This window comes from Crocodylus siamensis, chromosome 3, assembly GCF_052110815.1.
Source record: "Crocodylus siamensis isolate JL-2025a chromosome 3, ASM5211081v1, whole genome shotgun sequence".
In the NCBI taxonomy this organism is placed as follows: Eukaryota; Metazoa; Chordata; order Crocodylia; family Crocodylidae; genus Crocodylus; species Crocodylus siamensis.
Window position 1 is genome coordinate 71,316,607 of NC_143397.1, and position 23,806 is coordinate 71,340,412.

The following is a 23,806-nucleotide window of genomic DNA, read 5'->3' on the forward strand; positions in this document are numbered from 1 at the left end:
ACACCATCTATGTGCTGAGTGTTTCCTTCCATGCTCTCTTCAGAAGCTAAAGCTTAATGGGCCTAAAAACTGGGCAGATGTTTGGGAGTGAATGGAGGAAGTCTCAAAGGTCAGCCACACTTGATAGTATTGTTTGTATGTGATTGAATATGAAAGGCAGTGTTTCTAGTTTTTATCTAGGACCAACATGGGCTGGATCTCCAGGAACTCAGGAAGATTTTTTATCAGGGCTGACAAATGATTAAAAATATTAATTGCAATTAATTGCAAAATTTTAAAAGAAAAGTTGCAAACAATTGCAATTTTAACTAACAGTTAAACAATAGTCAGCACCCCTTACCCCACAGCCCGGAGCCTGTGTGCCCTGCAGCTGCTCCCCACGCACAGCCCCATCCCCAACTCTGGCCCATCCCATGCCCACTCCAGACTCGCCCCAGCTGGAGCAGACCAGAACAGCCCCAACCCTGGCCCACCCCACTCCTGCTCCAGACTCACCTGCCCATACTAAGTAGTGGTAGCAGCCAGGCAGAAGCTGCTGCTCAGCGTGAAGGAAAAGTGGTCCCTCCCTCTCACTGTTGCCAGGCCTTTGTTGCTGCAGCCCTCTGCCCCACTGGGTGAACCAGAGGAGGTGGTGACAGCAGCAAAGAAGAGCTGCAGGGTAGCCTGGGCCTGGGGTCTGGGCAGCTGCAGGAAGAAGAGCCCAGCAGCAGTGAGGGACAGGGGCCACTTTCCCTTCATGTCAAGTAGCAGGTTCTGCCCAGCCTCTGCTGCTGCCACTACTGCCCAGTGTGAGTGGGCAAGTCTGGAGCAGACGCGGGGCAGGGCATGGGTTCTGGCTGGTCCATTTCACTAGTCAAAATGATGTGCGCAATTAGCATGTTAATTTGTTTTTGCGGTAATCGTGTAAGTTAACTGCGATTAACTGACAGCCCTATTTTTTATATTAAAACACTGGCCAGGCAGCCAGTGGGATCTTGGCTCCTATAGAAGTTATGATGTTAGTAGGATTGGCCAAAGTTTTTGCCTGAAAAAGTATTATTCTTGGTCCAAACCTGCTGGGAAAAAAATTGTTAGCACTTCTGCATTTTGATTTTTCCACACGTTTCTAAAGAATTTTTGTTGATTATTTTTGCATTACTAAGTTTGTCAAAACTGGTTTTTGAAAATGCCATTTACCAATAAATAGTGTAAGAACAAAGAAGACTTCTATCTGAACAGAAGCCGTTTCTATCCTTCTGAAGGCCTTTGCCTTGTGATTTCAGTTCTAATCCAGTACAATTATTTTTTTTCTTACTCTAGGGAATAAGTGTTTTCTAGCAGAGGAAATATAATTTCTTTATTTTCCATGGTGCTTCTAGGGATATCAGATATCAGGTAGAACTGAGGAAATAATCTGGAGCAAATATTTGACAAGTTTTGGAAATCGTTCTGCTCACAGAAAGATCATCTCTACTCAGATGTATTTTAGCATTTTTTACAAGCATGCACTTTTTGGTAACTCTGTGGATTGATCAGAGATATTTTGCTACATGTATCTGATACTTTGTTTGGAAATCATGTTGTGCTGGTCAGTTGTTGCAGTTGTTTAAACTTACATAACATTGTTTTATGTTCCCTGACTGGATGAGTGTAACTCTTATGATCAGGACACATGCTGACAAAGGCTTTGATTCTTACAAAGAGAGAAAGGAGAAAAGAAGGATTAGGGAATCTTGTAAAAACATAAATGTTTTCATTCTGGGAACCCAATATTGCCTGAGCTGTCATTTCAAGAAAAAAACAGTTTTTTGGAGGAAGTTGGCAGGAGAGTTTAAATTAATTAACATTTGTCAGATTTGCAGAAAATTAACAGTGCATGGAGTCTAAATTGGGAAGTCGTCAATGAAAGCTTTGCTCAGCTAAATTTTCTGTGTGCTCATGTATCTGGTGAGGGTCTGCTGATGTGTCAAGCAGTGCATTATTCAGTGTGAGAGAGCACATCTAGTGCAAGTACTCACATAATGAGTTTTTAAAATTTGTTATTTGCATTTGAGCATGAGACTGCAACATAGTCTTTGACAAACTCACTGTGACAGAAACTCAATAAAGTAAATACTTCTGGTACAGGAATATAAAATGGGTGTGAATATGACTAGCACAATCTGAGGAAGTACTCACAAAATATATATATATATATCCTTTACATTATGACCTTTGATCTTACTTTTGCAGAAGTATCTGCAGTCTTGAGACAGGCATTTTGTAATGAGATGTGTTGCCTTCTACACATACGCTCCTTACTTTAATTTAATCTCAAATCTCTAAGATATATACATATCTATAGATATATAGATAGATAGATATGACAAAATGAGAATTTTATGTAAGTTCATTTCTTTTGAAAGCACAAATATATACAGGGTCTTCCTGACTGTACTTCTAGTATTTGTGGACTCATCCAAAAACATGAATAGGTGAGTCATGTTTTTATACATATATAAGTGAAAACAAGGATCACCTTTTTGTGCATGCCTTTCAAAAGAGATGCACTTACACAAAATTCTCATTTTGTCTTGTATAATTAGTGACTGGGGAAAGCATAATGCCTGTTTTTGGATGAGTCCACAGATACTAGAAGTACAATTAGGAAGACGCAATGAAAATATTTCCATTATTTCAATATCTTTCAATATTCAATTTCAGTAGCAGGAGGCATGATTGTAGGATCGTGCATTAGATCCTATTGTGCCTATCAGTGGTTCCCATCATGATCTCCGGCTCCCCTGCCCCTGATGGGGCTCGACAGGACTTACAGTGGAGGTCATATTCCCTGCGCTGCCCCCAACATAAGCTTCACAGGCAACGTGGGCTGCGGGTCTCGTAGCGAGAACAGTAGGGGAACACTGATGACACTGCGAGCCTTACGTGTCACGAGGCTGGAGGTGGGGGCAGTGTTTTCCTTGCTGCCCCCACTGCGAGCCCTGCAGCGATGTTGGCTGTAGTGCTCACAGTAGGGGCAGTTTGGGGGAACACAGACACTGCTGTGAGCCCCCATTGTCCCCACTGTGAGCCCCGCAATGGTGTTGGCTGTGGCACTTGCAGCAGGGGCAGTGTGGGGGAATGTTGTTGCTGCTGTGAGCCCTGCACCTCACAAGGCTTAGAGCAGTGGAAGTGTTTTCCTTTCTGCCCCTGCTGCAAGCCCCACAGCTGAAGACGCTACACCAGCTGCAAGCCCTGCAGTTGGGGAGGCTCGCAGCAGGGTCACCATTCTCCTTGCTGTAGGCCCCACAACTGACAATGATGCTACCATTGCGAGCCTTGTCAGCTGCGGGGCTGGCAGTGGCTGTTGTGTCCCTGTGGCTGGGAGTACCTTGGTTGATGGGTCCCCTAGCCACAGCCCCAGGGGAGCACCAGGCCATATGTTCACCTACCAGTATGATTAGAACAAGGTACAAAATTATACCCATTTTTTTGTGGAATAACTGTGTAGCTTATTGCTTGTTTTGCCACACCATTAATTGGTTGAATGTATAGCTGGGTCACAACTTAAGGCATGATTACCGGCTTAATTGTGCTTTAAGTGCAGAGGCGGCCAAAGGCCCCTGCTACATGTTACATTTAAAACGTGACTAACCAGTTAATCACATCTTAAGTTGTGACCTGGCTACATGTTCAATCAATTAAAGGTGTGATAAAATAAGGGATAAGCCACAAAGTTATTCCACAAAAAATGCATGATAACTTTGTGGCTGCTACCTGTCACACCATTAATTCAATATGTGGCCAGGTGTGGCTCTGTGGCTTTTACCCTCTGCTGATGGGGTCCACAGCCATGGGGGTGCACCATCTGCTCCTACAGTTGGGAGCCCTGTCAACTAAGGAGGCTCTCAGCCATGGGAGCTTGCTATTTTCAGTGCAGAGGGAGCCCAGGATCACAATCCTGGGCTCCCCTTAAAAAGCAATAAGGTGTAATGGAATCTGAATCAGGATCCCACAGTCATGCCTTCTGTCACATAGATGTAAGATGTGCATTATATCCCATCATGCCTTTACCTGCATGTTTGGCAGGAGCCTAAGATTAGGAACATTTAATAAATATTTTATAGGAAGTGTCAGAAATGTAACATATAAATAGTGGGACCGAACATTTTGTTTTAATAACTAGAGTTGGAATCATGGCAACTTTTGTATTGCAGATCTTTTTGCAAAGAATATTGTAGAACTGGTTAGTATCAGTGGTGTAGTACTAAGATAGGGTATGCCTGAAGGACTCAAACATGACAGAAATCTCCAACTCGATTGAAAAGAGGGAAGCATCTGTGCATTTTTTCTTTTTAAAAAAGTTCTTTTCTCTTTTAGTCTTAAGGAGGAAAAATATTTGCACTAGAAAATCTTCATGCATGATTATGAGTGAAATTGAGTCCGCCTGATGATGTCAACTTGGCAGTGTGTATAAGGGAGACTAGTTTCAACAAGTTGATGGTGTCTAGACAGACAGTATGACATAAACAAGATAGTTTTCTTACATTCAGTGCCTGAAAATCCTCCACCCACACTTCATGTGTTGGATTGACAGCCAGGAGGAATCCACCCTTATTTATGAAAATACTTATATTTAGAATGATGAAAAAAGAGAGAATACTTTAGAAATAGGTTTTAAAATAGTTGTACCATGACGCTTGATAGTAGAAATGACATTTAAGTGATAAGAGTACACAAGTTTACAGAGATGTTAGGCCTAATTGTACCACCACTGAATTCACTGAGAATCTTTCTACTGACTTTATTGCAAAGATGATAAAGCTGTTGAAAATCCCTATATCTCTGTGTCTTTGCTTTTAAAGTCAAGAAGTTAGACATTTAAAAATGTAAAGCTTGTCCATCAGACATATTATGTGCTGGATTGGTTTGGGAGCTTCAAGTAGGGGCACAGTCAGCATGTGGAACATTTTGTTGTTAACAGATATGTGAAGAAATTATTTATCCATACACTGCAGTTCCAAAAAGTTGAGGGGAAATAAGATTTTTTGAACAAACTGTTTTGACACCAAATGAAATATTAATTTTGAATTGAAATATTTTAAGGATTTTATTTAAAAAATAAAATTAAAGGAAATTTTAAAATGCATACATTTCAAATAAAAAAATCAAAATGCTTTAAAAGTTTCAGTGAAATATTTGACCTTTCCAAAAGAAGCTTGGGTTTTTGAACAAGAATAATTACTGGAACAATGATGAAATTTGTATTTTTGTTTCCATTAATAGTTTTGGCCAAAACACTTTGCCCACCTCTAGCACCTTTCCTCAGCTAAGTATCAGCTCGGCATATAATGTATTTTCTCTCTACAACAGTGAGAGAACTGGTTGCCCTTGAGCCAGCCAGGAGCTCTGGAGCTGATGCATTCCTAAGGCAATGCCGTAGCAAACTGCCCCTTAATTACTCTTAATTGATGAGTTAATAAAACAGCATTCAATTTCTTCTTACAAATAAGTTTGTCTTTATTGGGGGCCATGCTACAATATGTTTGTGTTGCCTGTGGGAATCTTTTTTTACTTGATCAAAATTATTAATTCAGTTATTAGAGGTTGCATGGTCTAGAGCTACCAGAAAACTTAGAATAATTTCTTTAAAAGCTGTTTTATTGCAGCTGTTACCCAGTGAGGGATTTAAGCTAAGAATATTCATCGTAAAGGAAACTCCACCCTGTTCACAGAGTGCAAGTGGCAAATATTCACCCTCAGGAAAGCGAGTCCTGTTTACAGCTTGAACTGAGAATGTCCACCATATAGGAGCCCCACCCTGCTTAGAACAGCTGGAATTAATGGAGAGGCTTATTTTTCAGTTCCCTTACCATACTGATGTATTCCAGCAGCCGCATGAATTATGATGGCAAAACAGAAGCACCCACACACATTTCAGATGATCTCTGTGGCTAAATCTACTCTTCTTTTCCTGACATCTTTCACTGTAATCATTCACTAACTATATCTTTCTTTGAAGAGAAAGTAATGGAAAGGGGTTATGAGCTTTAAAATATGAAAGCTTTACAGAAAATAAAGACAAACACACACAAACTTCTTCCTGTTAAATGGTGACTGTTACTTTTGGAGCGATATGTTTATGCGTAATCATTTATTTATGTATTTGCTTTTGATATTGTTATTCATTTCTTGAGCACCGAAAAACTAACTGTACTTTATAGAAAAATTCAGAATCAAATGCACTTCAGGGACTTGCTTGATACTGTTCATTTCAATAGCAATAATCCACTACCCAACATAATACAACAAATGAAACCTATTAACCTTATCCCATAATCTCACCTCCTTTGACAGCCATGAAAAGTTGGGTTTTGCAGCATGCTCATAAGATTAGAAAATCCAGGTTTTGGACTACTGAGACTTTTCATTGAACTGTTGGAAAAAGCACTGAATATTCTCCTAGACAGTTTAAAGTGCACTGTTTGTTAGTAATAACACACTATTCCTTAGCTCTGGCAGACATTGGACTTCCTGTAGAAAATCATGTCATACTGATACTGCACATGTAATTTTGAAGACCAGTATAAAAGCTATGTGGTGTCAGGGATTATGAAATACCACTAGCACATTATCTCTGCCAAAACAATAACAGTGGCTTATGGGGAAAAAAAAAAACAGATACAGTAATACCAACCTACATTACACCAGCATGTATAATATTCATCCATATGCTATGCCAGATAGGGTGTCTCTGACTTTTCAGTATCACAGACATCTGCTGACACCAATCAAATATGTCTGCCCTAGGAAGGGAGGTCTGTATCTTATCGTGTTTATTACTGAATAGCAGAGTGAAATTTTGTATGAAAAATGCCTCTCTGATGTAAACAAACAAGTCCCCTAGAAGGCCAGAATTAAGACACTGTCTTAGTCTTTACTTTTTAATCCGTACATTTTTTGCATACTACATATGCTACCATTTTATACTTTTTATTATATCTAGTCTTCAGATTACTAGTGAAAAATGATCCACTACATTTACATTATATATTTGGGTTACCATATTTCCAGTTTCAAAAAAAAAGGGGACACCTGTGGGGAGGCGGTAATATGACTGGGGGAGGCAATGATATGCCCATGCCCTGTGTTGTGTCCCTATGACACTATACTAGGCAAGGAGTCTCATACCTGCCCCTCATTCCCAAGCCATAGTCCCCCCAGCCCTGCTGGTGCCCCTCACTCCTGACCCACACCCCCCCCATGCCTGCTGATGCCCCTCAATCCCAACCTGTCTGTGCCCCACACTGCTGACCCACAGTCCCACACCCCCCTAGTGCCCCTTACTCCCAAGCCACAGCTCCCCTAGCCCTGGTGACCCTCACTCCCAACCTGCAAACCCCTTCCCCCCAGCCCTGCTGCCCACACAGCTCCTGCTGCCCCCAAAGAACCCCCCCCCCCTTTCCCCACTGGAGGGGAAGGCACCTCCCCTGCCTCTCTGCCCTGCTGCACCCCCGGTGCTGGCAGGCACCTGCCCCCCTCGTTCACACACACACAAACCTTCTCCAAGCCCTGACCTTACCTGCCTGCAGCTGCTGGGGCTTTTGATCAGACTCAGGTGATGCTCCTCCCCTGCTCCCTGCATCCCCAAGCAGCTCCTTGCTGGGGAAGCCAGGTAGTGCCAGAAAAGCAGATGCAGAACACAGTCCCAGAAATTTGCTGATATTTAAAAAACCGCCCAGATGGAGATGGGAGGACCCAAAAAGAGGACATGTCCTGGAAAACCCAGATGTATGGTAACCTTAGTATATACGGTACTAATGTTCTGATGGAATCACGATTGCACAGCAGCGTGTCAAATGTCAGCTGTCAACTGAGGGAAGTTGTCCTTTCATTCACGCAGGATGCATACAAATGTTTGCTGTACCTGGTCTTTGATCGTGAGGCTTACTTTAAGTTTGGCTTACTCCCAATCATGGACCAGAAGTAGCATGTATAGGCATTCAGGGAACCCATTGTAAGTAACTCCAGATGGAGGGAGGGGCATGTGGGATTGAGGGAGTTTGGTGGGTCTGCAGTGAGGAGGGGCCGGTTGGCAGGTCCAGAGGGTCTGGTGTGTCTGCAACAGGGGTTGGTGGGTCCACACAGAGTGTTGTCCATCCAGCAGTGGAGGTCAGGAGGTCTAAAAATAACCCAGTCAGACACAGGGTAGGAAGAGCACAGCTTTGAGGTTGAGGCAAATGGCTGGGCTTTCCCAGACTCGGGGCTGCGCTCTAAATGCCTGGAGACGTTTGCTAGACTGGCTTAACCCATTCCCGATCAGGTGAACTAACTTAGATCAGACCTGCAATTTTAACCCCCCAAAATGTCTGCACAAATCAGCATTTTGATTAACCTAACTTTAGTTAGGTCAATTTAAATGTAACATCTGTAAATACCTTCAGTTTGTTCCTGTAGTCTTGAGGTATAAAAGGTGCAGACAGAAGTGACAATTTTCGCCTGATCTAGCCACACAAAGCAGTCTGTAGCTGTGACCAAACACAAGTGCACAGCTGCAGACTGCTTTAAAAATGACCTATCACGTGAAATGTGAACCATCATTGCATAAAGGTTTAGATGAAGACTTTTCAAATCATAGCGTTTTCTGTAACTTTTGTCTGCACTGCCTCCCAGCCTGTCGCTGTTTTCAGAATGAGAAGGGCAAAGGGAATAGAGGGAGTTTGGTTTGAGTTTTTTTTAACCCCTGTTGGAGGGTGGGGCAGGTGTATTGGAGCCCCACCTCCAGCACTGGCTGGGGAACCTGTAGAATGAGCTCCTCCTGTTTCCTTCCCCCACTCCCATTCTGAAAATAGCATGGGCTGGCAGGGAGGAGGGGCTATTGCTAAGGGAAACCGGCTGCAAGCTAGCAGTCAGCAGCTAGATTCCCTTCCTGCCCTGGAACCAACAGTGAACTTCTGTTTGGTCGCAGGGATTGTTGTAACTCAGCACACTTCCTGCAAAATGTTCTTAGTTACAGCAGGGAACTGCACTTCTGTCTGCACCCAAAGTGGTTAGCTCAAATCTTGTGGTCACAGCAATGTTCTAAGTGGTATACTATTCTGACAGACATGAAATCAAATGTGGCCACAGATTTGTGATAATATTATACCTTAATAAAGGGCCTGTTGACTTTCCAAAGCAAAAGGTCTGATACATGTTTTGGCTTTGTTTTACACTGGGTTTTATTGTGTCCTGTTCTACACTGGGTTTTATTGTGTAACCTGTTCGAGTTATGCACTAGGACTGCTATGCTTTTTTGTGTTGTTCATTCACTCATATAGTAGAGAGTTGTGAGGGCTCTCGTTGATATTATTCTTCTGTGTAGATGCACCTGTTTTCCTCTCACAAGTCTGAGTTTCTTTTGAACTGAAATGAGTTTAAACAACAGCTTGTTTCTCATGTGACTAAGAACAAAGGCTGGACCCCCAGCCCCACTGAACCTAATAGAAGTTTTGTCACTGGCTTCAGTGGGCCCAGGTGTTCAGGCGAGATTTTGAAAGCCTATTTTTCTTCTTAGTTACATAGTAACACATCTGAAATAATGTCACTACACAAGACTTACAGCAGGACAAAAACGTATCTTGATTCTGCTTCCTGAGGAAGATTCCATATGCTATCGTGAGTACTAATATAGTAGCATAATACGGAATTTATTGCATTTATCCTTTTTGCTTTACGTTAGTTTGTGTTTGTCAGACAAATGAAATTACAAGCTAGAAAGCAGTACTTGGTGTCTGGGAGTATAACTATAGCTTTGCCTTTGCAAATCAGAAATTATTATTTTATCCTGTAGAACAGGACAAAAATAGCCCTTTAGTTCTCAATCTGTATTGATTCAAATGGATCACTCAGTCTCAAAATATTCAGTGTATAGCATATGGAGTACATAAATATTCTGTTAGGATGAGTGGAAACACTGATTTCCAAAAAGAATTGTCTTCTCCATTCATGCAATTACAGATGCAGGGGGAATGCTGATTTGGATGTGAGGCCCCAAGTATAAAGCACTGGGCATTAAATGCATGAGCATTTCTTGAGAGCTGCTTAGCTGAAGTTTATCATGACCATTCAGCTATTGCCTAGCAACTTGTGAAGGCCATCAAAGAGCTCTTTGTCCGTAGTCCTGGCAAAAACATTTCCTCACAGATCTCCTTATCAGGATCAAAAACAACATACAAACTTAAAAAAAGCTTGTATTACATAAGACAGAATTATATATTTTAAAATAGGAATGTTCATATGCTGGTATGTTATCGGCACCACTATTGTTATGGTTGTATCAAAATTTTCTTTCTAAATTGCCGTAAAATCATTTTTGCTATAAACCATACTGAAATTTACTGTAGAAAATCAAAGCCTGGAAAAGTTGTCTTCCATCGTTTTAATCCTTTTAAAATATCTGTTTCCTTCAAAGGCAAATTTACATTTAATTTATACATCTGTAAAAAAAATAAATACTCTGTTTTCTTGTGTTTGAGTTCTTGTTGTGCTTCTTTTAATAACAACTAATAGAAGGATTTTTTAACTATACACTTAACTGGTTAATATATCTGTCTACATACTCCCACCCCTTACCTACCTGCATACGTGGCGACAGTGGTATCTAACTTGTTCTTCTGAACTTGGATATGGTAACATTTCATTTATATTGAAACAGATGCAAAGTTCAGAATCATTTCAATAAATTATACTATAAAAATTGCAGTATGGGGTCCTTATTAAAAATGCAACATTTGTCCGTGAATATTACGTATTCGTTTGTGAGATGCCACATTTTCTTCCTTTGTTGAGAATCAGGGAATAAGCCTCTACCTGATTATCTTCCTATCAGAAAATACATGAGAATTGTATACAAAAAAGTAATCTTTGAGGTTTCTTCCTAGTAATTATAGAGGAAATTTGTCCACTTGTTATTCCTCCATGGTTGGGCTCCCAATCCTCAGTGATCCTCAGAGTCCAGGGTTTCCATATCCTTTCTACCTCGGTGTCCCCTATACTTCTTGACAGCATGACTTTCATAAAACATGAGCTGTGCACAGCTCCAGGGGGTACAATTGAGACTGCTGTTGTATCCCACTTGTCTATCCCATTTCAGATTACGCTCTGTGGAAATTGTTGGCAACTGCTGACTTGTTAATAGTGACCATTGTGTATTGAAACACCATTGAAACCCATTAAAAGTCTGTGAAAAAAAGTTTTCACTGTAACAGGGTTCTACTGTGTGAAGCTGTATATGATATGAAGGATAATGCATAAGCGAACGGTTTAGCAGGAGAGTATCAGGCATAATTCTAAAATTCTTTGCATTTTTCTGCTTACAGTCGTTACAGATTTATAAATCAAGGCCAGAGTTTTTAAGTGTGGAGGCTTAAAATCAGGCTCCTAAGGCCATATTTAAGCATCTTCAAAATTACTATGGTTTCCAGATTCCCTTTTCCATATTACAATAATGTAATTAACATGTTAATCATGGCATAAATGGCAAGGGTGCTACACACACACACACACACACACACACACACACACACACACACACACACACACACACAGAGTAAAATGACAAACCACCCATAAAAGAGTTCCATATTATATGTAAATTGTCAGCTCCAACCCCAGACCTGCAGGCACCTGGCTTTCAACTTGCTGGTTCAGGGGGAGCCTGGGATCCTGATTCCAGGCTTCCTCTGCACTGGCAGCTAGAAAGGGTGCGACTGGATTCTGATCCATGATACCAGAATTGCACCTCCTTCCATGTACCTGCGGCATGGCAGGAGGCGCGATTGTTAGGATCAGGGAGCAGATTCAGTGGTGCCTTTAAATGGAAGTGTGCCAGGGGTCTCAAGTTTCATTCTTCTCATTGTCTCCAAATAGGCGCTTTAGCATCTCAAAACATCAGACCACATAGTTAGGTGCCAAATTTGGATTTATTAGTTTAACTTTAGGTTCCCGATTTGAAACTACCGGTACCTATTAGTTGGATGCTGGTTTGTTTTGTGTCTTAAATATAAACAAGTCTGACAATGATGTTAATAGTGTATGTAAAAAACAATAATAATGGGAGGAGTGGTAACAGTATATGAGGATTTTAACTTTTGGCAAATACGTCTCATTTTTTTCAGGTCAATGGTAATCAAACAGTTGTGATTATCATATGGCTATTAGATGACCTTTGTTAAATGAGGGGGTGATCAATATCTGGATTCTAATGGGAGATGTTTTCCTTATGTCTGGGACTATTTCAGTTTCCTCTTTGACTGTCTTAGCAAAGGGGCCAAAGATTTAAGAATCTGAAAGTTCACTTTTCCTCTAACTATAGAGATGGTTTGTTAATTAGATTCAGCAGCTTGGCAGGGAACTTGGATTGGGGAATTGTTCTATATATAAATAGGGTAACATTTTTCAGTGTTGTCACAAGCAGTAGATACCCTGTTTTCAAAGGGTTTAAAAAGATTTTTCTCAGCTATCATGCGAACTTGTCTATTTTGCTTATACAGAAGTTAAACAGTAAGGGGACCTGAAACATATTTTGCTGGAAATACTTACAAAGCAAGTCATACTTTGTGGCTGGATTTGGTCCATTTTTTCTGTAGCCAAAGCTTCATTCAAGAGAGGCACTACAATAATAGTTAATTGTTAATGCGAAGTACTGTAGACACAATAAGGTCTGAGTACCACAGTGGATGTTTTCTGGCATTTAACATTCGGGGTGGGGGGTGGGTGAGGGAATTAAAGAATACCAGGAATGTTAGATTTGTACAGAAAAAAGTCTGCGATCCTAATTAGAAGGTTATATTATGATTTATGCCTGCTTATATATTGGGGTTCATGTCATGGTGAATGTGTAATCAATTTTGTGCCAAACCAGATAGACAAAACACTGACTGACCAGGCTCCTTAGAAGCCTGCTGCAGCTAAGCATTTTGGAATGCTTACATGGCATGTTTTGAAACCCTTTGTGTGTCCCACATTTTTCCATTTGGTATGAAGCTTAGCCATAATCAGCTCACCACTAATTAGAAGTCGTTCCGTGTCCTGCTCACCATTATTACATGAAATTATCTCAAACCTTAAGAATTTTTACTTTCAGAAGACAAGTTTTTTCAGTGCCTTGCACAAAAGTGAAAATAAGCTTCTGTTATTTTGGAATGGCCATTGTGAAGGACCTAAAAACCATTCTTTGTGCTGTGTCTAAGTTTCCCTTTCATTTCTGCGTGCAGCTGGTACACAGTACATATTTATGAGAACATGAGGGATGGGTAAGGCCTAATTTTTAGAAAGGTCATGGAAGAAGACCAAAACATGTATAATACTGGGAGCTTCAGCACTGGGAATATTAACTTTGCAAGGCTGAAGGTAACCTCCTGAAGAGTGTCTACACCAGTCTGGCTTGGCTGCAGGCTTACACAGATCTTATGTCAGCAGGATGCAGCCTGAGGGGAAGATCCCATGGAGTTCATCTGTTTTGTGGGAAGAGAGCTCCAGAAATAGTTTGCTGTTGCAGAGCCTAAGATTAGTCCCTAGGCACAAATCAGCAAAACAAAAACATAATTGACCCAGGGCTGTGGGGTTCAAAGAAAATAGCAGAGGGGGTAGTTCCTTCCTCCCTTTCCTATTTTAATCACCCCTAATATTATGGTTGATGATATTTTAATGCAATGTCTTACTTCAGTGGGGAAAATTCAGTACTCATTAGAACACAGGGTTAAGATGATTAATAATGTTATTGCCTAATGGATAATAAGCAACAGCTCTGAATGACCATTTATAAAATGGTCTCTTCCATGGCCTTTATTAGGAAAAAGTCTATGTCATGTAGTTTTCCTGGTTAAAAGGCCTGGGGTGAAACCCTGACCTTATTAAAATCAGTGGATTTCAATAGGGTCGGCATTTCAATCCTGTTGTCCATTATTCGTGGCCTATGGAATGTGACTACTAGCGTGGCTGGTGACGGTTCTGTGTCCTAATGGTTTGCAGGTATACACTGTGACAGCGTGTGTGCTGAGGGACACTGGGGGCCGAACTGTTCATTGTCCTGTTACTGCAAAAACGGAGCTTCATGCTCTCCAGATGAAGGAATCTGTGAATGTGCACCAGGATACAGAGGCACCACTTGTCAAAGAAGTAAGGACAAAATCAGTGCTTTGAAATTCTCTTCTCATCCTCCTGTCTTTAATAAACCTACAGTATAATAGGACATTGCTTTGTTAATTGTACTATGCAACAGTCTCTGCTTATGTAGTTTAATTGTGCTAATTCACAAGCATATGGAAGCTCGAGCTTTATTTGTACTTCCTACCGCCAGGCTTTTTTCTTCTTGTAACTCAAGTCTTTTACTTTTTTATTATTTGTTTCATGCCATGGTGGTGCCTAAAAAATAGAAAATGAAATGATAGGTCCCTGCACCAGTGGCTTGTAAAGCTAGAATTTGCAAATATGGGCACTTAATTTTAGGCAACTTAATAATAGAAACCTGGTTTTAAGGTGTTCAAAACACCTGTCTTTCCCATGTATTTCAGTGGTAGCTCCTAACCTAGTCATTGCTTTTATTTAACATTTATATTGCAATAACACCCCAAAGGTCAACCAGGTCAGTGCCTTGCTGTGTTAGGCACCAATATAATGCCCAGTGTGCAATGATTCTATATCTGCAAAAACATAGATATGAAGCATTTGTCAATCTAAAAGACACGTCATAGCAGAGAGAGAAAACAAACAAGTGGACTAGGGAATGGCAAAAACAAAAACAGAAATGGAAAAACAGAAATGTCTCTTTGCAGCCTGACAGACTAAATGAGAGTAGTAATCCCTGCCTGCCTACCTATGTTCCTATTTGCATTGTAGAACGGGCAGCAATTCAGAAAAGAGATAGATGAGTTATTTGTGTTTCCAAGCTCTATTTCGTTCATGTTTCTGGAATAAATTACCCAGAGATAGGGTGTAGAGTAAGAGGAATAAGAACCAGAGATGGATGGTTGAAGGACCCACCCCCCACTCCAACCAAAAGCCGAAGGGAAGGAAGAGGACCCACCAAATGATTCCTGAAAGGTAGAAGGAGAACCAGGACAGGAAGCTGCAAACACTTACTAATGGTAGAATTTCAAGAAAGATATGGTCTACCCAGGGGGTGGACAACCTGCAGCACAAACAGCCTTTGTGTTTGGCACCCAGCAGATTAGGGAGGGGACAGGCAATACAGTGGGCAGGATGCAGGGAACAGAAAGAAGAGCAGCAGATAGGACAGAGAAAGGGGATTAGGTTGAGACTCCAGAAGGTATGGGGCTAATTTGTTGCACGCCTGCCAAAAAAGGTTGATTCTCACTGATCTATCCTAAGATTATATGCCTAACATTTCTGTAGCATTAGTATTTTCTAAGCATTTCTAAGTATGTAATTATTCTCACCATTTCTTGCATGCATCTGAGAAGGATTTGCAGTAAATCAGTTAATCCAAGAGAGGACTAAATAAAGGTAAAGCTTTATTTAGTGGCGTGGAATTATTAGGTGCCACAATTTTAGTGGATTCCATGAAATAACATTAACTCAAATGACCCTCAGAGTCAGTCCCTCACGTACCACCTAGAGATAATGAAGATCAAGATCGCACAAATTAATCTGGACCAAATCAAAAAGTGCCTTTTCTGTAAGCAGGATGATCTTATGACTGATTCACTACTTCCCTTGAAAGGATCAAAGCTTTCTGAATGGATCTGACCAAGTAACTTGTATCAAGTATATACTTCAGAGGCTGTTTTTTGAACTAAATTTAAATATTTGAGGACACAACTTTATTTTTTAATAAACAATCATTGTGATTGTACAATGGACAACTTGAAGCACTGTTGAATCCCTTGATTTATAGAAAAGAAGGGATTAGAGATAGAGAAAGAGAAATTCCATGCAACAGACTTCAGTCCATTTATACATGACTGGGGATATAGCTCTGAAGTACAGATTATCCTTGACATAAAAAATAAATGGAGGCCTCTGTGTTTCTGGTCTCAGTTTGTATAAAAAACAGGGAAGTGGCATGTGGCTGTCTGCACTGTGTTAATGAATGTAATGAGTATCTAATTGGAAGGATGGTTGGAAAACATCTATACCTGCTCCTTTTCGTCAATAGAGTGATGGGCTGAAGTGATTTAGATTCTTCTCACAAGTGAGGAAAAGCACAAGAAGTCAATAATACCAAAGCCTCAAAACAACTTTTTCCTCCTAAGGATAAGACAGTCCTATTTCATTCTTCTACCTATTGTGTAACACGTATTGTGATTTGTTTTTTCCCCAAATCCTTTCCTTTAATTTTAGAATGTTTTGCAGTTATTATGCAAGTAAATTGTTTTATCTTCTTCTTACCCAGGAATATGTTGGGTTGGTATCATATTCTGTTTACATGTTTTGCTTGCATACTTTAGTCTTTATTCTGTTGCTGAATTGCCGGCCATGCAAACCCACTGGGATCAGTGGACTTTTACAGAACATGCATAAGGCTAGAATTTGACTCTGTGTCATTATTAACTCTAAAGCTAGGAACAGACATTTGTCCCTGTGTTTATCCCAGAATATAAATATCCTGGGATTGGCATGTACACATATCACCCTTCTAATCAGGGTTTGGAGAGTGGCAGAATTGAATGCTGATTTTTCTGCCATTGATTCAGTGATGCAATTGGGGGATAATTGTACAGGTATACTTTGCAATATCCTGGAATAAACTGTTACTACCTGTTGTTCAGGGAAAGTTTTTAGCATTTATCCAAGGACAGTGGACATGAACATATGTACAATTGCACTTTTTTCCCAGGATAAAACAGTTTGTTCTAGGATAAATGCAATATCTATGTGCAAGCTAACAGAAATCAGTGCTGCTGTACACTGCAGCTGCTGTTTGGCAGCCCACTTTGGTACTATTTTTTCAAGTGCTAGAATGTCTCTAGATTGTAGTAATCTCTTTAGGATAGGGTCTATATCTTCTTACGTGTCAGTAAAGTATTATGATATACTCATTGGACTTATAAAAACAACCAGTTCAATAGCTATGTATTCAATTAATGAGACTGAACTAGAAGTGGCAGGTAGACAGCACTGAAGTGGTTAACTATTAACTCATTTAGCTGTCGAAGATTGTGGTGATGTAGAAAATACAAAAAGAAATATCAGTACTTTTCTTTTTGGTTTCAGTTTGTTCTCCTGGGTTTTATGGACATCGGTGTAGCCAGACCTGTCCCCAGTGTGTGCACAGCAGCGGCCCTTGCCATCATGTTACCGGCCTTTGTGATTGCTTACCAGGATTCACAGGTGCCCTCTGCAATGAAGGTACAAACCCTCTTTAATAAAGGTCCCTGTACAGGATACAGGGGTCAAATGTTTCAGTTTTTTATTGTGTGTATTCCACACCTCCAGGGACCACATGACCTTAAAGTATCATATTTTCTTGCCTACAGTATACCCCCAAATATAATACTTAACTTTTTTTTTTTTTTGAAAGGTAGAATGAAAAAGATTTTTTTTTCTAGATTATGGCTACGCCGGGCAGGGGCATAGACTAATCTTCATATGTTTCACTCTCCCCTTCCTGCATAACTACAGCTGAATTCCCACCTGCTGGATCATTATAAAGAGCTAAAGGGGCTGTGCTATAGAGGCTATGAAACAGAAAGACAGAAGCCTGCAACAAAATTGCCCTAAGAAAGGTTGGCTTGATTAGTAGAACATTAAGACTATTTAAGAAGAGACAGATCATTAACACCTCTAGCATAAAAAACAATCCATTTAGTCAATTGACTCCAGCTGCCTGAACAGCCTGAACAGTAATACCACAGCTGCTGCACTGTGGAGCAGGTACTTCCAACTCTAGGGAGATAATCAGCTTCCCTGTTTTCTACATGCACTGCAATTTTGCAAGGGTTGGGGGAGCAAAAGGGGGTGATATGTTGTATGTGAGAAACTATGGTAATCCGTGTATTTTTTTTCTATCTGTAGTTTGTAAATGCAGAAATTAAAGCCAGAATTTAAAAAATGCAGCCCTTAAAATCTGAAAAATGTTTTTCTTGACGCTTTGGAGAGATCATGCTCTTCAGAAATTAAAGTATTGATGTAATATAAATATACTTGATTGCATTTATAACAATATTTACTAAATACATTTTTTCTTGATCCAAGATACCAGATTTAAAAATCAAATTTTAAAAATAGAGGAAACAATACAATTGTAAGTTACTGATAGGCTGTGATACTAATCACTTCTTCACAGTGTGTCCCAGTGGCAGATTTGGCAAAAACTGTGTTGGCATCTGTACATGCACCAACAATGGAACATGTAATCCCATCGACAGATCCTGTCAATGTTACCCTGGTTGGATTGGCAGTGATTGCTCTCAGCGTAAGTACCATTTTTTTTTGTCCCATGAGATGCCTTATAAATCTACTAGGCATGGTTCAGCTCCTTTTAATCCTCTTCTTGATGGTGAAGAAATTGTCGTACCAGACTGATAAATCATAAGGATGTCCATGGTATACGATTAAGAGATGTTCGCTTACATTGCATTTTAAATGCATTGTCATTAACATTTGCCTTATGAATGTGGTATAGAAGTTTCGCTCTTGTAAATTCAAATATTAAGATTTATTATGCATTTATCTAACTAACTAGACATGGCCCATGTCACCATCTTTTGGGAGCACCTCACGCCCACTAATAAATTTGTCTGCAGAGAACTGTTATGAGGTATAGAAGTAATATTATTATCATCTCCATGTTATGGAGGGGCAAGGGGAATTGACTGATCCCTGGTTTCCTTATAATTGGTAGAGATCCATATTGTATTAAATATGGACTTTCTACGAATATTTCTGCTGGGTCTACTTGAGTGAGTAATTACTACAATAAATTAAATATTTTACATTGGTATTTTGGGGGATGCATGGCCTATTACAACAGTAACCTCAGTACCCAGTCTTGTACCTTGAATAAAAAAACTTCAGGGGAATATTTTGTGACCTGGAGCAGAGAGATTAGACACCAAAGGTATGTTTTTATGAGCAAGCTAAGAAGCCAAATACATTAATTCAGGTGGAGCACAGTGCTAAAATAGCTGTTGCTTCCAACACCCAGGCTTACTTGTTTACTTAACATTTCTATCTTTGCTTAGTACTGTGTTGTACTAATATATATATTGTATATATAAAAGAAGGCTGTACATTCTCTCAGGAGATGAATCTCTTAATAACATGCCTCACTTATTTCTGTCACTCACAGTTTGTCTAATTCAGGATAACTAGCTATGTTCCAGTGCAGTGCCACATCTGGTTAATTTGAAGATTTGTTGGCTAAATTTTAAAAAGTGGTTAGCACCCACAACTGCCATTAGTACCACAGGAAAAATGTAGGGTCTGCTTCTCCAGTTAAGCTCAATGGCAAAATTCTTTGTTAGATGATGGCTCTTGTTCTGCCATTTTCAGCTCCATACTGGGGTGGAGTATTTGGGAAGAGGCCATGCTCACTCTCATGAGCAACTCAAGAAAGTGATGCCAGACAAATTAATGGTGTTTCTGTTAACAATGTGCTCATGACCACAAGAGAGGAAGTTTATTTGGTTTGTGTTAGGGCTTTTATTTCTCATAGAAGATAATGGTTTCATTGATTGCTACATGAACTGGAGGCCTCCTTGATACTAACTAACCTCTTTTCTGTGTGTGACCTGACATTCTTTTTTGGCTGACCACTAACTTCATGCAATGAATTAACAATATTCTTCATCTCACACAACCTGAAAACATCAGAAAAGGACAAGAGCGAAATTCAAAGAAGCAGATAGTTCTTGCAAAAGGTTTTTTTAAATTAAAGTGTATTTTTTTTAATAAAATGACTTTTGGACTGTGGCAACAGTTCCTAAAAAAATATAGACCATACATATAAAAAGCCACTTGGTAAATACAAACTTTTATTAAAACGTACAACTACTGACCTGTCTCTGAGAAGCTGTCTAGATCTCTGATCAATCAAATCTGTATAATACTACCTTACATTTTACATAGGCAAAATCAGCAATTAAGCTCCAATGTCTAATGTCTTTTCTTCCATAAAATATGCATTCTGTGGTTCCACAAGACTATTGAAATTCAGCAGAACAACTTTGATCTAATGCTTTCACTATGAAAAATGGCAAAACTCATCAAAGTAGAAAATTATAAAGTAATTAATCAAAAATAATACGTCATTCTTACAAGGGACTCCGTACTTTCTGTTCTCCAAGGCATCTGATATGTTCATCTATACATATACTTTTTCTGTAGCTACTTATAAATGTTTAGGATTTTGGAGGATATTTCAGCTCTCTTCCTGTTAATAGACTTCTGTTTCCAATTCAATATACAATTTTCAAAGCAGCTTCTGAAACTTTGCCTGTACCATTTGCAATCCTGGATGCATATAGAAACACTCACTAACTTTTATTTTTTGTGATTACCTGTTTGCTAGAAGGATGCTATCAATTGGTAAATTGATGGGGGAAAGTGAGTAAATTAGAGACCTCCGGGTGAGCTAACTAATTGAAAATGAGCAGACAGAGGAATTGAGTAATCCCTAGTATTTAAATGTAGTATTGCTGTACGGTCACAAATGGTAAATGTCTTTGTCAGGCGAAATTAATTAATTGATTGCGATTGTTTTAGCTTGCCCACCCTCTCATTGGGGTCCAAACTGTATTCACACATGCAATTGCCATAATGGAGCTTACTGCAGTGCCTATGATGGGGAGTGTAAATGTACTCCAGGATGGACTGGCCTCTATTGTACACAGAGTAAGTTGCTCTTATTGTCTTCTCATGTTGTTGTGTGCCTAATGTTCTTTATTTTCAGCACTCCCTTATTGTTCACTGATCCTCTAACCCTGTTGTATGATTCTGATCCAGAGTGTGTGACTTATTTCTGCTGGTGCAGGGATTGAAAATTGTAGTCCCTTGAGTTAGTATAGAGTGCTACAGCTGGGAAGAAATTCTCTCTTGGACAAGTGTGGGCAGTTTGCATTACTGCCCTCTTTCTGAGCCACTTGTAGAGGATAGTAGCTTTCAGTTGCAGCCAGGAGTCTACAGGAGTATCACTTGAAGAGGTTTTCATGCACATATGCTGAATAAATGATTCTGACATTGAGATGCTAGAGTCTTTAGTATGTAATTTAGGGGCTTGCTGAAACCCTTCCCCTACCCAAACCATCCTTTGAGAGGTATTCTACCACTGAGAATCTGGTAGATTTGGCAACAACATCATTATCCAGGACTGTAGATTTCATAGACATTAGGGCTGGAAGGGACCTTGCAAGATCATTGGGTCCAGCCCCCTGCCCAATCCTTGGCAGTGATCCACCAAGGCACATTCCCCTTCCTAGAAATCTTGCAAAGTGATCACATTCGAGTTCTCTTACCTGTGTAATCACTCATTTAAAAGTAACAATTTTCTCCAATGGCTATGAGCCCTCACACACATATTAGAAATTGACATAGCCACTGTCTTATCTGGATCCAGAAATGGAATATCATAATGCTACTAATTAGTACTCAACTCTGGGAGTTTCCTTATGATATAAATACAAATACATTTTAATACTTGTGAGCTCCAAGAACTTTACATTAAAAAATCAGATACAGCCAATGTTTAATGTTCAACTGTTCGATGGCATGTGACAGCCATTATGTGTTGGTCATTAGTTAAAACAAAGTTGGAAAGAATTCGTCTCCTGATAGAGGGACTGTGCATGTCTTATGCTCTTTATTACAAGTACAGTAAGATTACATTTGCAGCTATTGTTTGGCTTACACTGAAGCCAGGTATCCTCTCCATCTTTGAGCTCTAAAAGTACATCTGAAATCTGTTTTGTGTGCAGAGCTTAGAATCATAGACTTTAAAGTTAGAACTCTCTTTTTGCAATAGCACAATGTCAGAGTAGCAGGAAATAACACATTTATTATAGGGGCATATGGATGGAGCTTTGGAAGACATTCACTGTACTGGTTCATCTGTCAGCTATCACAGTTATTTTGCTTCCTGCTGGTGAATAATGATCTCTTTACAGTGATATGTCTTCTTCAAACAGAAATGGCATCTTTGTGCGGAGCTGAGATACAGTATGTTATTATTTTTACTCTTTTATGCTTCAACATCAACTGTGCAGAAAATATGACCAAAGATCCATTCATTATTCAGTCTCCCCGTTCTTGTGCACAAAGTGCCCTCTTTCTCCTCCTTCAAATGTCTCCCATTTCTTCCAGCAATCCTTCTTACATACCTTCTCTAATCATCCACCATTCCCACATCCTCCTTAGCTGCTCTTATCTAACTTGTTTGTCTAATTTAGATAATAAACTCTTCAGAATAGGGAAAATCTTAATCTATTATGTTTAGGAAGCACCATGTAAATTTGAGATACTACATGAATGGTTTTCATAATAAGTGATAATGCTTTTATATTCTTCATGAAACCCTTTTGTCTTCTTTTTTTCCTTTTTCACTGCAGGATGTCCCTTGGGGTTTTATGGGAAAGATTGTGCATTAATATGCCAGTGTCAGAACGGAGCTGACTGTGACCACATAACAGGACAGTGTACATGCCGCACAGGATTCATGGGCAAACATTGTGAACAGAGTGAGTAGGAAGCAAAAATTATTCATGCATGGTAGGAACAAATGCAAAAATCCCTAGACTAACTTCTGTTATTCTGAGTCCTTATTCAGAGAGAGAAAACCAAACCAAACCAGAACAAAACAAAATGAAAACAGAAAAGCATTGTTTTAAGTGAAATTTTTGACTGAAGAAGTGCTCCAGAATTTGGCTCTAAGTGTCTGTCATTTGATATTACAATTATTTCTCTATCTGGGGAAAGCCTAGGAGATGGGGTAATTAAAGACTCATATTTATATTCAACTCTTACTTATAGTTTGTTTCAATTTATATCTATGTTTTAAAAGAATCTATACAACTCTCCAGTTGTCTTTGCATGATATTAAAAAACTTATAGAGCCATGGAAAAAAAATGAGTCCAAGTAACAAACAGTGCTATAAAGCCTTGGTAAAAAAATGAATAACCAGAAGACCAAAGATTAGACAAAGGAAATCAACCCTAATCCTAATAGCCACATCCAGACAAGCACAGACGTGCAGTATGTGGCACCGCAGGCCCGTCTGTGGTGCCACCCATTGCACATGCAAGGTAGCAGTGCGGGAAACACCTTCAACGCAAGGGGATTTTTTGACCCTGGGAGATCCTGGAAGCAAAAAATCTCATGCTGAAAAAAAGTGGAGTGGTGCACGTGGCGGCAGCACATGCTGCCCCAAACTGGAGCCTGGCTAGCTAGAGCTACACTCCAGCTGCCAGCCAGGTTTCCACTGTGGCTGCAGCCCCAGGAGGCCCCCAGGGCCCAGTAAGGCTGCTGGAGCCTGTCCCAGTTCCTGGCCTCAGCCTCCCCTACCCCATGCAGGGTAACCAACGTGTGTGTGGCACAGGCATTCCCTGGGGCAAGTAGCAGTGGCACAAGGTGTGCTGCCACTAGATGTCCCCGGGGAAATAAACATCCACACTCGTCTGGATGTGCCCCATGGGGCAAATTTATCCCCAGAGTATATTTCTAAATCAGTGGAATTATGCAGAGGAGGCTTTTTCCTGTGATTGTAGGGGACAGGAATAGGAGCAGTGCCCTCAAGCTTCAGCAGGGGAAATTTAAGTTGCAGATTAGGAGGAACTTTCTGTGAGGGTGGTTAAATGTTGGAACTGACTGCCTAGAAAAAGCACGGAATCTCCATCCCTGAAAGTTTTCAAG

The 23,806-nt window shown here is 40.1% G+C and overlaps 1 protein-coding gene across 6 annotated transcripts in view; it reads left to right on the top strand.

Annotated features, from left to right (window-relative positions):
- Window positions 1-23,806, top strand: part of MEGF10 (multiple EGF like domains 10) — a 174,694-nt gene that overhangs the window by 126,829 nt on the left and 24,059 nt on the right. For all 6 annotated transcript variants that reach the window (XM_090038492.1, XM_090038487.1, XM_090038488.1 and 3 more), the window contains 5 exons: window positions 13,972-14,118; window positions 17,176-17,310; window positions 18,248-18,376; window positions 20,668-20,796; window positions 22,506-22,634. In XM_090038492.1, the coding sequence (XP_089894618.1) occupies window positions 13,972-14,118; window positions 17,176-17,310; window positions 18,248-18,376; window positions 20,668-20,796; window positions 22,506-22,634 (669 nt within the window). The remainder of the gene's footprint in view (window positions 1-13,971; window positions 14,119-17,175; window positions 17,311-18,247; window positions 18,377-20,667; window positions 20,797-22,505; window positions 22,635-23,806) is intronic.